The sequence below is a fragment of the Myiozetetes cayanensis genome, unplaced genomic scaffold (assembly GCF_022539395.1).
Source record: "Myiozetetes cayanensis isolate MyiCay16 unplaced genomic scaffold, myiCay2020 scf7, whole genome shotgun sequence".
Lineage (NCBI taxonomy): Eukaryota > Metazoa > Chordata > Aves > Passeriformes > Tyrannidae > Myiozetetes > Myiozetetes cayanensis.
Window position 1 is genome coordinate 24,727,494 of NW_026087964.1, and position 14,647 is coordinate 24,742,140.

A 14,647-nucleotide genomic window follows, 5' to 3' on the forward strand; every position below is an offset into this window, starting at 1 on the left:
TTATACTGAACTTTCCAAAGTAGTTGTAATAAACGGAATTCAACACAAAAATATTTTTTCTTTACAAAAGGTAGGGCCCAAGACTACAACAAGACAATGCACAAGACTGAAGTATTTTCTCAGTTTCCACATTCCTGAACAAGGTCCCTCCACACTGCACAGGAAAAGAGCTGCGAACCTCTCCTTCTGAGACATCAATAAGGCATTTCACTGCTGGCACACTTATGCTAGACATCAGAGAACACTGAAAACGACACGTGCCAGAAACTCCTACTCTTCCAACAGAATTTAAGCAACATACTCAATACTTCCAGGGAGTACTTTTCTCTACTCTTTAGTCACAATCCACACTGAAAGTATTTAGATTATTTCCTTAAAATGTGTCTTAGTTTGGGGTGATCATTTTTTGGTTTAGGTTGTCTTTTAACTAGAAAAACCCAATTGGGTCATTCTTTTCTTCCAAACATAGCTGCTGAAAAGACAACGACAAAATTAGAAAAATACATACTGGTTAAAAAAAAAATTGGCAATCAGGTAGGCAGCTGCTAGACTAATTAATGAATCCTCTAGACTTCTTGTTTTTCTGGCTCAGTAACTACTTTAAGATTACCATGTAAATTAGAACCATTCAGCCTGATAGTTAGGACAATTTAAGAGACAAAAGGCATGAATTTGACACCCTCAAGCTAAACCAATAAATAGATACTTATCTTGCAGATTTTTGATTAATATTCTAATGGCTTCAAAACTTTGCCAGAATTAAAAACTACTGGACCTTTTTACATTTAGGTTAAGGCATAAGCTAGGCTTGAGCTGCTCAATACTGAAAAGATACACTGGGGCACTTCCAGATATATTCAGAAGTAAAATGTCTGGTACCTCTGGAACAGTAGCTTCAGATACCATTGATTTTAGGAATATTAGGCCCAGATGGCAGCTGACAGGAGATACGGAGGATCACATTGTGGAATTAAGTGCCCAAGTCTCATTTTATATGCTTAAATTCTCTACAGATGAAACATGTAAGTATTAGACTAACTCACCTGGAGTCCTTGACCGTGAACTATTTGAAGTTGCTCTTGAATCTTACGCAACTCTTCCTGCTGCCGATGAATATTTGCCTCTATCATGCGTGTTCTTTGCTCTAGCTGGTCCTTTAGATGTTGCATAGCTCCTAATTGTGCTGAAAACTGAAACACAGGCTGTAGTGCAATGAATAAATTAAAAGCTGAGCAAAAATGACATGCTCCAGCACCTCAATGTCTTTCCTGCAGTGAGGGGCCCAGAACTGAACACAGCACTCGAGGTGTGGCCTCACCAGTGCTTAGTACAGGGGGATGTTCACTGCCCTGGTCCTGCTGGCCACACTATTTCTGATGCAAGCCAGGATATCATTGGCCTTCTTGTCCACTTGGGGCACACTGCTTGCTCAAGTTCAGCTGCTGTAAAACAGCACATCCAAGTCCTTTCCTGCTGGGCAGCTTTCCAGCCACTCTTACGAAAGCCTGTAGCGCTGCATGGGGTTGTTGTGACCCAAGTGCAGGGCCCAAAACTTGGCCTTGTTGAACCTCACACAACTGGCCTATCGATCCAGCCTGTCCAGATCCCTCTGTAGAGCCTTCCTGCCCTCAAGCAGATCAGCACTCCTGCAAAACTTGGTGTCATCTGCAAACTCACTGATGGTGCCCTCGATCCTCTCACCCACATCACCAGTAAAGACATTAAACTGGACTGGCCCCAGTACTGAGCACTGGTGACCGGCTGCCAGCTGGATTTAACTCCATTCATCACCACTCTCTGGGCCTGGACACCTAGCCCATTTTTTACCCACTGAACAGTGCATGCATTCAAGCCACAAGCAGCCAGTTTCTCCAGGAGAATACTGTTCTCTAGGAAAACAAGAATGTTTAAAAAATAATAAACAATAAACCAAGTTAATCCATACCTGGGTCATGCCAGACTGAAGCTGTAAAGTTGCAGGCTGAGATATTACTGGCTGTGCTACTGGTTGTCCCAGAGACTGTGAGCTTAAAGACTAAGATTAAAAAAATTATTACATAATCATAAGAGAATGAACTTCATACTTGACATGAAGTATTTCTTTACATAAAGTGTCAAATCCAAAACAGCACCACAGGAACATATCATAAAAGCTAGTAAATTGTTTCCTGAAATATCTAACCTTTAATATTTAAGGTTTAAGAATTAAGAAAACAGGAGCAGCTCATTATTTAAATAATAATAATATATATAATGTTTCCACTGCTAGAAGTATATAAAAGCCGTAGGCATAAAAGAGAAATTACAATTACAAATGTTTTCAAAGTCTTAACTGCAGTAAGGGAGCAACTTCTTCAACTTGTTGGAAGTTGACATCTTTGATTTATTCTTACATTAACAAATACAGGTTTTAATAAGCATTCTATTTTTGAAGCGAATGTATTAGTTGAACGTGAAAACAAGCACCAAGTACATTAAGCATGACATTTTTTCACACTACCAAGATTTCAGAAAGTATATGAAAGTACTAATATTCTTAAGAGTCATAAATTTGCATGAATTCTCTACAGGGACACACACAGCACTATGTTGGAAATTTTATATATATATATGTGTGTGTATATTAAAAATGTAGAATTGCAGAAAGCGTGAGTGATGTGTGAGTGAAAGCAAAGATTCATACACAATCTTGCAAACACAAATGCCAAAAACTACATACATTTATGCTTAATTATTGTATTCCCTTAAATCTAGTATGCCATAGTTGCATATTGATAATGCAATCCAGAGAGTCACATATTCCAAGTGAAACTCTTACAGTTTAAAATACGTGCTTTCAGAAGAAATAAAATAAAAGGTTTAATGGATTTAACAATAGCTTTTGAAGGTGGACTACAATGTTTAAGCAAAAAATTTTCCTCTGAAGTTACCTGACTGCTCAGAGATGATCTTCTTTGTGCAGTCTTTTCATGACCAGATAAGCTTTGCCTTGGAGGAGTGCTAGTGTCCACTGTCATTTTAGTTGGTGTTGCTGACAATGTTAAGAGTTAGAATAGAAAGAGACATGTTTATAGTAATCTCAATTCTGTAATACAATAATCAAATCATATATTAAATGAATAATTAAAAAAAAAAAACCACAACCTTAAGGCTTGGTCTCTTTTTTTACCCTGACTATCCAACAATAGTGCAATCTGATGGACTGGAATAGGGTGTTCTAGTGTTTGATATGGTACTTCTAGACGTAGAAGTCTTTTTCAGAGTAGTCTGCAGATCTCTGAACCCTCAAAAAGGACATTTTCACTTGCACACTTCTCATAAAAAGATGATTAACTGCTAGTTATGTATTTAACTACATTAAGTAGAGAAAGCCTTCATCAGGAAGGCAATTCTATTTTCAACAGTTGGTGCTTACATGAATGATCCGATACTGCAGTATGTGAAGATTTTCTTGAACTCCTGGAGGAAGCAGAAGGTGTGGGGCTGGTGTCAAACCTTTCCAGTGCTTCTTTGAGACTCACTGTGTTTATGTGATTGTCAGACCCAGAGTCCTGACTCTGAAAAGACACACGCAAACAACAATTATTTACCTGATTTGGTACACAGTAACATGTTTTGCTGGAAAATATCTAAGACCATGCTGTTTGAGTCAACCCCCTTACACAGGTGACTGTGCAGAAGTAGTGGCCTGTTTGATGGCCATAAGCTTACTTTCCATTTGTGGCTTTTATCCTTAGAAACTAAGGCTATATAACCCTAGAAACCTAAATGGATGCAGACATATGCCACAAACTAACTACTGAGCTGACCTTCTCTAGCAACTCAGTTCACTCTGAATAACCATGTAATGAGTGAACTGCTTATTCTTTTGAGAAAGGATGAGTTCATTCCACTGGAAGGAGCACCAACAGATGAAACTTGCTAAACTGCCAAGGGAAAACATTTCTGAACTGTCAGAATAAAACATGACAGAGCACCTGTACAAGATGGCTTATCTAAGATTCACTGAGTTTCCAAGGATGTTAATTCAAACTGAATTTTACAGAGTCACACAATGGAACTGCTCCTGCTTTCCTCTTGTGAATTCATTTAAGCCATCTTTGCGTGTTGACCCCGGTTTTTCAGGTTGTGGGTACTTCCAGTAAGGGAGAACATTTATTTATTAATCTAAGTCTACAGAAATCAGATCTTAATAAGAACTTATAGGTGTTGCCATGTTGTAACTACATCCACATTCACTCCTGAAAAGAGGACGGTAAGTGTTACAGGCAGAATACAGTTAAACAAACACTCTTCCTAGAATTCTTTAATCATTTTAAATGGTCATATTATTTAGAGATCAAATAATTACGATACTGGGAGACAAAAAGGACAAAACACTTTTGCTGCTTGTTTAGGTATTATTTTTGGTATGAATTAAGTAAAATAAAATTATATAAAACACTCACTTTATCTGCTGTTATCTCTGGAAGAGACTCCTCAATACCAAGTTCTCGTCGTCTTTCTGCTCTAACTTCTGCGTAACTAGAAGAACAAACCAAGTATGACTACTATATTGTTGGATGGTTTAAAAAATACACCTCAAGAAACAAACTCCACAAATCTGCCTTGCTTGTATCTCAGGAAATTTTCCAATCATTCTTTAAACTGCTGTGATTTCTCTACCTCCAAAAATACCAGCAATACAGCTCCCATGCCAGTAGAATTTTTCTAATATAGAGTTTTTTAAAAATAACCTACCTTACAACAGTGTGCGTACAGACAATAAACTCTGGCCTGGAATTCCACTGGTGATACGTGATATAGTAATGTGTTTGCAGCCAAATCCACTGTTGTCCCTTTGTAAGGAATCTGTAGTAACATGACTTCCCTTTCCCATATTGCATTACTATAAAAACAAAGAATAAAGTTCACTGTCTTTCCAGGCTGTAAATATTCCAATTACATAAAAAAAAATTACTTCCCAGGCTCATCTGGCACAAAACCATGTCTAAATCCAGTATAATCACAATGACTAAGAACTGGTTTAACATTTTCTACCAAAAAAAAAAAAAGGAAGCTGCATTTTTCAAAGAACTGCAGAATTTAAACTTCCATTTCTGGGGGGCTTTTTTCATATTGTGAAAAATTTATGTGCAAAGAATTTAGATACAGCTTTATGAAGAAAAACATAGCTGAACAAAAAGCTGATGTTATTAAATGTTTAAACAATTTTTGCACTTATCGAACATTATAGAGCCTTTTAAATACTACTGGTAGAACTGAAGAAGTATTAGTCAAAGCTGTGCACTCCAATTTACCACAATGAAACCCTGGAATGACAAGATAAAGTGTTATAGTTCTGTATCAAAAGACAAAATATCGATAAAGATCAGCGGTACAATAACATCAACTGAATGGGAGTAAAGACACTTCACTCAAATATATCACAAATTTTCACCAGAACAGTAGTACAATTTAACAAACTTGCTCATTTTAGAGATTTAGTTGTACTTACAATGTTCGTGACATTTTGCCAGATTATCTAGATCATCCACATGATAATAATCATAGCCTGATGTTCCCAAAACTTCAAATGGAAGATAACCTATTATGGGAGGTGCCCTAATTAATAAAAAAAATTAATGTCATTTTATTTTCATGCACACACAAAAAACCCCAAACCAAACAAAAACTATTCAATAAGCTTTATTGTTTATAGGATGTGCTCTGAAAAAAATTAAAAATTAAACCCAACACAGCTATGAGTAGTTAATGCTGATTAGTCAACTCTAAATATTACAGCCACCAATGCGATTCAGCTACTATTGCTGCTATACATAGAAGGAACTGCACCTGTGATCCAAGAATAGGAACTTCCACTCTAAGCTATGTCTAGATGTGAACTCTTCATTGGGTTCTTCGACAGTGCACATTTCCTAAAAAGTAAAAAAATAAAAATCTCTCTCAAAACTGCTCTAATTCATAAGCTCTTGGAAAATTCAGACTTACCTAAAGTTAGTAGATAACTCCACATTAGTTATATTATTTTAAACAGATTCATTGTTTTTGCTTTTTTTAGACACACAGTAGTGAGACAGAATCTAATCTCAGTTGTGCCAGGCTGACACTTGGTTGATTTAAATGGACTAACCATGGCATGAGATTAAACTCAAGCTCAGTATCTACAAACACAGTAGTATAAGCAGAAATCAATAGTTCCTGCAGTTACGCTTTAAAATTTTAACAGGCTAAAGAAGAGATGAAACATTCCCATCAGACACTCTGATCACAGTCTACATTTATAATGTGCAAAAACATTAGTAAAATGATCACATTATTCTGAATTTAGGAATAGAATTCTTCCATTTTTAGTGAATACAGAGTACTCTAAATCTCTTTGAGGGCACAGACACGTACTACAAATAATACACTATTCTTATGTTTGGAACTCATAAAAAGTAAGAGAATGATTGTATTGCCACTACTACAACAAAACCTCAAGGTATTCTGCATGTTGTTCTAAATGTATTCCACTCAAATGTACAAATGCATGTCACTCAACTTCTACTGTCCCCTTCCAGAGAGGTAAAGATGCCCCAACAAGTACTGTGTCTCATGTAGAGACAGTAACAAAACCACATATCCCAAGACAGCCAATTCTTTTGCAAACTCCTCTAGTACTACCTTACCAAAAGGAAGATGGATGATGAAATACATGCACACATACAAATACACCCCCCAAAGAAGTTACAATAAAGTTAGAGATCAGTAAATCTTTCATTTTTGGATACGTGCACACATCTGTCATTTGTAGGAGCTTGCAATGGCATTCCCAGTGCCAGGAACACAGTGATGATCTGATACTACAAGACTTTTCCAAAGACTGCAATATGGAAGCTGCTGCTGAACTGACATAATATTCATGGCAGGTATGAGCGGATGAGCACACTGCTCTGCAAACATCTACGACTAAAGTACTCTTGAGGAAAAATACAGTAGAAGACTAACTGTTGTTTCTGCAAAGAGACTACCTTGCTTTTCACTCTTTCAGGTTATAATGCAAAGAGTTTAAGGTGGTATTTTGCAGTTTTTTAAACAGCTATTTCTAAGTTTTCTGTCTGTGAAAGGAAAAAGTGAACCTATCAAGGCAATGTTTTTCCTCACCTTCATCAGTGTAAAACCTTAAACACAATGACTTAGAAAGTGAAGGAGTGATGGATGAATTAGATGGAGGCAATGAACAAAACCACTCTGGGCACAAATTTATGACACTTGATGTGAATTCCAGTTACCAAGATTTAACTTTCAAACCTGAAACTACCTCTGAAACCCAAAGCTCATCTACCTTCCTAAAATTACAGCATTTAATAAAGCACTACTCACGGTAAAGCAAGAGAAATGACAGAACAAGAGAATATCCTTGAGATATATTTTTGATTTGTTGTTTCTTTTAATGTAAAAATTTTGGCACAAGTCAAAAGAAATGTAAAAATCACTGAAGTGCAAGCAGTAAAATCACAGTAAAAACATCATTGTTAGGGAGGAACTGGCAGCAGGTTAGTATCCAATTACTCTGCATTTATATTAATGATTTGCACTGTAAAATACCCCTGGGCAGAAGCCAGCTTGTTCAACAAGACATGTTGTTGAAGTTGTCAACAAGGCATCTAGAAAAGAAAGGACTTTCATTTGTAACAAAAAGTATTCTGGTAGAAAGAATCTTTTTGCCTGGATTAATCCCGTCTTATTGATAGGATTCTATGTTTTGAAGAATACACAGAACCAAATGCCTTCCCTGGGGAGCAAAATTTGTGGTATAATTTGTTACAAAAGTGGTAGAGCCATATGCATAACCTAAAAATGCGAACTTTAGAGGTGAAAAAAGCACTGTATATTCTTGAGAAATTATATTCTAGGGAAAAAAAAATCCAGAACCAGATACCATCTGAAATAAAGAGAGTAACTGACAGATGAGTAGGAAGGCAATCAACTACTAAAATACACATCTCATTACTGGCTGCATCATGCATCTGTTAGTGAAGTTACTTGGATGCTAAAGTTCCTGATATACACTTCTTTGCTAGAGTCTACTCAATGTTAGTCTCAATAGAAGGTATCAGAAGAGTATAAACAGGTATTGCCAGATTAAGGCTTCACTCTAATATCAGTCTTCTTCACAAGAAGATTTCCCCAATGAACAGCGCTGAAAACTTCCTTGGGCATTAAGGGTTCAGAGGTTCAGGCACAGGAATGAAACTCTGGCCAGAGTATAATCTGTAAGGCTTCAGCCCACAGGAGACTGAGAGACCTGAAGATCATAAATGGATGTTCCTCAACTTCCAAAAGTAGGAAACATAGAAGTTTTACTATAAACAGTCAGACTTTAAAAGACAAAAGTATTTGCAAATGTCGGTTGGTCTTTTTTCCCCAAGTATTTCGTGAAGCAAAAATCCCACATTTAACACCTCTACCAACTGTAGGCATAACAGGAGAACATTATTTAGACCTGCATGGAAAGGAAAGTGTTAGATGAAAGATTTCCACAGCTTCAGGAAAAATAAACAACCAACTTTCTCTGGCATAGTGTCTGGAGAAACACAATTCCTATTCAGCCTGACAGACCTGAAGATGTTTATATGATTTCTCCACAGGCTCCTACTATACTTTTGAAGTGCAAAGTATATAAACCATGTCTTCAGAAGCTACCACAAACAGTCATCAGCTTAAGTCATCAGTGCTCTAAACATAGAGTCAAAATCTTTAAATGTTCTGAGTTCTTGCGTTACAGACAACAGCTGGGCCCAACAAAGGGTCATGTACATTTCATGGCATTACTTTACTACTGAAGTCCAAGAACAAATGTTAGATAGTAGACTATCCTGTAGCTTGAACCATATATTTGCATAAAACATGTAATCTGAATCACAATCATAGACTATACTGTACTGTATCCTGAGTATTTATTTTGACTGATTTTGTTGAGGAACAAGATAATACTTAGTGATCTACAAATTTCATATGCATCAAATCTTTAACGTGGAAAGATACCTTCACACTGTACATTAGCAGTTAAACAAAATGTTCTAGCAACTGAGATACTGAATAACTGCACTGAACCAAAACAAAGGACTTCTACTACCTCATACCCAACTCTTCTTTACTGACAAGCAATGCAAGCTTTCATTAAGCCCTCCCAGATTTACTTCTGTGCCAAACTGCAGCAGGACCATCCGCAACACAAAATTCACATCCAAGTTTCAATTAAAATTAATAATTTCTCCAGTGAAAGTGGAATCTTGATGTAATCTTTCATTTTAAGTTAACTTTAAACAATTCCTGTGGACCTCATCCAAATTTAGTTCTTGTACATTACTATTTTTTAAGACTACTTAGAATTAGCATTCACCATAACTTTTTTTGATACCCTGCATACTGTTTGAAGAAACAGGCACTCTCAGTTTCATATAGTAAAATTGCTTATGGTTTTCATTAATATTTTAAACATTGTGTCCACTCCCTCTGAAGTTTTTCCATCTAGAGCCCATTTAATAATTATATACAGGTGATTTCATTTTTACATACCTTGATAAATTGAGGTGTAGCTAGTCTAACTGTGGCTACAAAGCAAACTTTCTCTTCATATGAAGGCCGGTGTGATCTCTGAATAGTTCCTTCAAAACCATTGTGCGCTGAGTTGGAAACTGAGGGAAGACAGAGGAGAAGAGGGCAACACAGAAGACAATATAAGCATAGAGGAAAATGGCAGTAATATCACAAGACAAATGGCCCAATATTTACCTAATGTGGTTTGTTTGTAACTTAACATGCAGTAAGAAAAATGCTACATATCTATACCTATATGCACAGGAACAATAGTTATAGAATAGTAATGGGAACACAGCCATCAAGTAACTTTCCTAAAGAACTAAAATTATAGTTAATATGGTATTATCTGACAGCATTTTTAAGAAACTAATAACAATTCTAATCCTTGGTAACTACTAAAAATGACTGGATTACATTTTCTTAAAAAATATCTTTAAAATTTATCTTTTGTATCAGCAAAACCTGAAAAGGTTTTGCTAACTTTTCCATTTGAACTCTGAGGTATTTATTTTCTAGACTTCCATCTCATTTAAGCAACACATGTTGAAGACATACAGTTATGTATGTGAAAGAATCAGGAGCTCAAGACACTGAGCTCAGCACAAATTCCACTTACTCAATCACAGAGATGGAATCATAAGGAGGCAAAGGATGGACTAGACCACAGAACAGGTTAACCTTATCTTTAATTGCCAGCAGTTATCAATTTTGTTCATCTTCACTAAGATCTACTAATGGTGACTTCAAAACACTATCAGGCTTCTCAAAACCTGACTGGTTTTAATTCAGCTCTAGATCAGAACCCCTACTGAAGTTTCTTCACGAAATGCAAGCTTACGTATCCTTCCTCTTTCCATCAGAAAGGAGGTAATTTCCTTCCTCTTTATCTTAGCCCTTGTCCTTTATTCTTCAGAGTTTATCTTGCCTCATAAGTTAGATTTTTAAACTTCTGCTTGCTTTCGTTGCTGTACTTTGAACTCTCCCTGCCTGCTTTATTCTGACAAATAAGTGTCAAAAACTGGATGAAGACATATGAGTGCTAAGAAGTGCAGGGGGTTTATTTCATGTAGTTTAAAATATATTTTAGAAAGGCTTTTACACTTTCACAATTTGATGACTGGTCACGGGGATTTAGTTGTGTTCAGTTTACATTCCACAGTAACTCCTTTTCCTAAAGGACTGCTATCTAGCTGACTGTAACCATCCCCATTCATATAGTTTGATATTCCTAAATGAAGTAACTCGCATCTGTTCTTGGGCAATTTTTCTTTTTAGCCCAAAATTTTCTAAATTTGGGGTTGAATTTTATCTTGCTTTTACCGTTCTTGAATTATTTCATGATTGCAAGCTACATTCCACTATCAAATCCAGAAGTCATGCATTAAAACTCCATTTTGACAGTGAACACTGGTAACCTTTCCAACCAGTTTCTGCAGCTTCTCTCCAGCAATTCCAGTTACTATCTGCTTCCATGTTTGTGAGAAAAGAATACGATAACTGACATAAACATATTTTAAAAGTCCACCACTTACTTTTGTTTTATCCTCTTATCCACACAATGGTATAAGAAGCTGAATTGATTTCATGCTATTTCTACCTGAAAAATTCACCCTGAAAATGTTTGCCATTCCTTGCTAGCTTCCTGAAATGCATATATAGTTTAACTATTTGTTCTGGAATATTTCCCAATATTGAACTGCAACTGATAGGTCTGCACTCTCCCAATTCTTCATTCCAAGACTAGGACTGTATTTGGCCTTTTCAGGACTGTTTCTTGTCTTTCCTATATTACATAACTGCATTTGGCACTAAGACTCAACCTCTTCCCATTTTGTGAGAAAAATACTGGTATCACATAAAACCCCCACAGATTTATTTCCAAAATTCTGGTTTTGATAATGTTTTTGGTGGTGATCTTTATCAAGATCACTACTGACTACACTGCCCAATCCATTTGTCTGGGCCAACAAACATGCCTCTCAAGTAAACAGTCAGCACAGCCTGGCCAAACAGATTAGAAATACAGTACAGAGGAAACACATTAGTATATAACTAATAAAAATAACTTCAATGGAAAGGAGTAGGAACTCAGAGTAGAAAACTGTACTGGTCCATCCACTCATCTGAGTGGCTGCCAAGTGAAAGCACAGAAATGAAATGGCGGGGGAAACCTACATTTTATTTCCCAGTTGTCTGCGTAATGAGAACTGCAGGTACTCAATACCACTGATCTTCAGGTTAGTTACCTGCTTAAATAGGGATTATGCTTAACTAAATTCAGGCTCTTTATTTTAAAGTATTTGCTTAAATTTCTCTTACATTCTTTTAAAGAATGTTTTATGAGATACTAGTTTTCTTTAATTGAAAGTATTAAGCATAATCACTACATTTTATGTCCAAACACACAGACCTGTACTACCCAACAGATAAAAATGGTAATACCAGTTTTTCTTCATTAAACCAATATAGAAGTGATATTAACTCTGCTTCAAGTTCTTCTTTTGAAGACCAATTCTAGTTCACCATTACGTTTTGCACAGTGGTACCAACCCGGTTTAGCTGTGGAGCTGCCTAAGTATTCCACTCTCATTGATGAATTTACTTACCATGATTCAAACACTTGAAATTTCCTATAAATTTTACATATTCATATGTAGGTTGCTCTTTTGGATCTATTGTTCCTCGCAGCATATGGCAACAGAATTCTAGTTGATTTTTTGCTGAAAAAAAACCCAAGAAATTAATAGGTCACATGTTTGATGAAGCACATGGCCAACATGCAATGGAAAGCAGGAATAATTAGGCAGTGTACATATTGTGATACTGTAAGTGTTGTGATTACAACTGGCTACAGCCTCTGTCTTTAACCAGCATGACATTTACTAACCAAAATAAAAGAAGTCCTTTAGAATTTGTGCATGTAGGGCCTGAATATTAATGACATAAAAAACCTCTCAGAACTAGAGCTATATTAAAGATGAAGATGTTCTAAACTTAAAGTTCACTTAAGCATGTGCTTCCAAACCCCATTAAGCTGCTCTGTTTTTCTTCTTGCCAACTGCTACAACTGTCTTCATAGAAGTTCTATAAACAAGATAAACATTTCTAATACAGGGGAATGCAATGTTGAAAATTCTAGTCTTAGGAAGGGGACACAAAATAGTGCTTCTGTTCTTCAGGGCTCTAAAGCATACACTTCTGCTTAATTAACACTGGAAAAACTGATCACATATGATACAAAGTAGGTAATTTTTAACACAACTACCATACTGGTTTCATCGGGATAGGGTTTTTTCCATAGCAGTTCACATGGTTTTGTGTTTTGGATTTGTGACTAAAATAGTGTTGATAACACTTAGTTATTGATGAGCAGCACTTAGTGCAAAAGCCTTCTCTTTCTCTCACCACTCTGCTAGTGAAAAGGCTGGGGATGCACAAGAAGCTGGGAGGGGACACAGCCAGGAGAGCTGAGCTAAGGGATATCCCATACTGTAAGAGACTATGCTCAGCAATAAAAGCTGGGGAAAGGAAGAAGTGGGAGACATTTGTACTTATGCCATTTGTCTTCCAAATTACCCATTACACATGATGGAGCCCTGCTTTCCTGAAGGTGGTTGAACTGCCTAACGACACGAAGTAGCAAATTAATTCCTTATTTTGCTTTGTTTGTGCACAGTTTTGCTCAACCCACAAGTTTGCTCACTTTTACCCTTTGCCCATCCCACTGGGAAGAGTGAGGAACGGCTGTGTGGGGCTGAGCTGCCCACAGAGGGTAACCTGAAATAACTACTTACATTTTAAGTATTCCGGTGTCAATGAATCACTTTCCAGCAGATGAGAAGACAATATTTTATAAATTTCTGCATGTTCCCCCTCTGGGATAAAATTAAATACACTCTGATCCACAAGATCAGACTAAAAGAAAAATATTTAATAAGAAAAAGAAAGCATTAAACTAACGCAAGACATACAATGTCAAAAAGCCTACTATTTTAATGCAAAACAATTCCACAGTTCATTATTGACTCAACAAAGCCACCTGCTGGAATACACATGAATATTTTGCAAGACAAAAATCTCACTCTGTTTTGCCTTAAATTTGACACTGCAAACCATTTGTTGAAAACTACTGTGAACACAGTAGATATACATACTTGTTAAAGAGCAATGGAGCTTGTATTAACCTCCCTGGGATGCAACAATTTCAAGTAAAGGAGCGTTTAAAGTAGAAATTATAGGGTGCTGTTCCAGGGCATTGTAACATATTGGTGGCATTCAGTACACTGAAATGATACCTTGGAACAGAAGACAATCCTGCATACTTTACCCATGTTATTATGTAACCAATAACCATATCCATTTGCAATTGATTTTATGAATACATTTGTGCTGGTTTGGGCTGGAATAGAGTTAATTTTGTTCATAGCAGCTGGTATGGGGCTATGTTTTGGACCTGAGCTGGAAGCAGTGCTGATAATTCAGGGGTGTTTTAGTTATTTCTGAGCAGCACTTACAGAGAGCCAAAGCCTTTTCTGCTCCTCACCCCACCCCACCCACAAGGAGGCTGGGGGAGCACAAGGAGCTGGGAGGGAATACAGCTGGGACAGGTGACACAAACGGACCAAAGGGATGTTCCATACCATATGGCATTATGCCCAGCATGTAAAGCTGGTGGAAGAAGAAGGAAGGGGGAGAACATTCGGAATGACAGTGTTTGTCATCCCAAGTCACCATTATGCATGATGGATCCTTCTCTTCTGGGGATGGCTGAACACCTGCCTGCTCCGTGGGGAGTGGTGAATGAATTCCTTGTTTTGTTTTGCTCGCATGCATGGTTTTTGATTTACCTATAAAACTGTCTTTATCTCAACCCACAATTTTTCTCACTTTTACCCTCCATCTGCCTCCCCCTGTCCTACTGAGGGATGATGAATCAGCTACTGTGCAGGGATGAGCTGCCAGTTACCACATTTTCTAATCAGTTCCACAACTATGTACTCAAAACTGGGAACAACAGATATAAGTGCATCAACACTGAACAATGGATTATATCCATAAG

At 36.9% G+C, this 14,647-nt stretch overlaps 1 protein-coding gene across 7 annotated transcripts in view; it reads right to left on the reverse strand.

The window, feature by feature from the left end:
* CLOCK (clock circadian regulator) overlaps window positions 1–14,647 on the reverse strand; it is a 68,117-nt gene that overhangs the window by 10,821 nt on the left and 42,649 nt on the right. For 6 of the 7 annotated variants that reach the window (XM_050338869.1, XM_050338875.1, XM_050338868.1 and 3 more), the window contains 11 exons: window positions 13,383–13,503; window positions 12,195–12,308; window positions 9,565–9,683; window positions 5,836–5,918; window positions 5,498–5,604; window positions 4,741–4,888; window positions 4,449–4,524; window positions 3,416–3,557; window positions 2,931–3,031; window positions 1,946–2,035; window positions 1,044–1,202 (listed from right to left, as the gene is read on the reverse strand). In XM_050338869.1, coding sequence (XP_050194826.1) covers window positions 1,044–1,202; window positions 1,946–2,035; window positions 2,931–3,031; window positions 3,416–3,557; window positions 4,449–4,524; window positions 4,741–4,888; window positions 5,498–5,604; window positions 5,836–5,918; window positions 9,565–9,683; window positions 12,195–12,308; window positions 13,383–13,503 — 1,260 coding nt within the window. The remainder of the gene's footprint in view (window positions 1–1,043; window positions 1,203–1,945; window positions 2,036–2,930; window positions 3,032–3,415; window positions 3,558–4,448; window positions 4,525–4,740; window positions 4,889–5,497; window positions 5,605–5,835; window positions 5,919–9,564; window positions 9,684–12,194; window positions 12,309–13,382; window positions 13,504–14,647) is intronic. The other variant, XM_050338874.1, reaches the window with a different exon arrangement.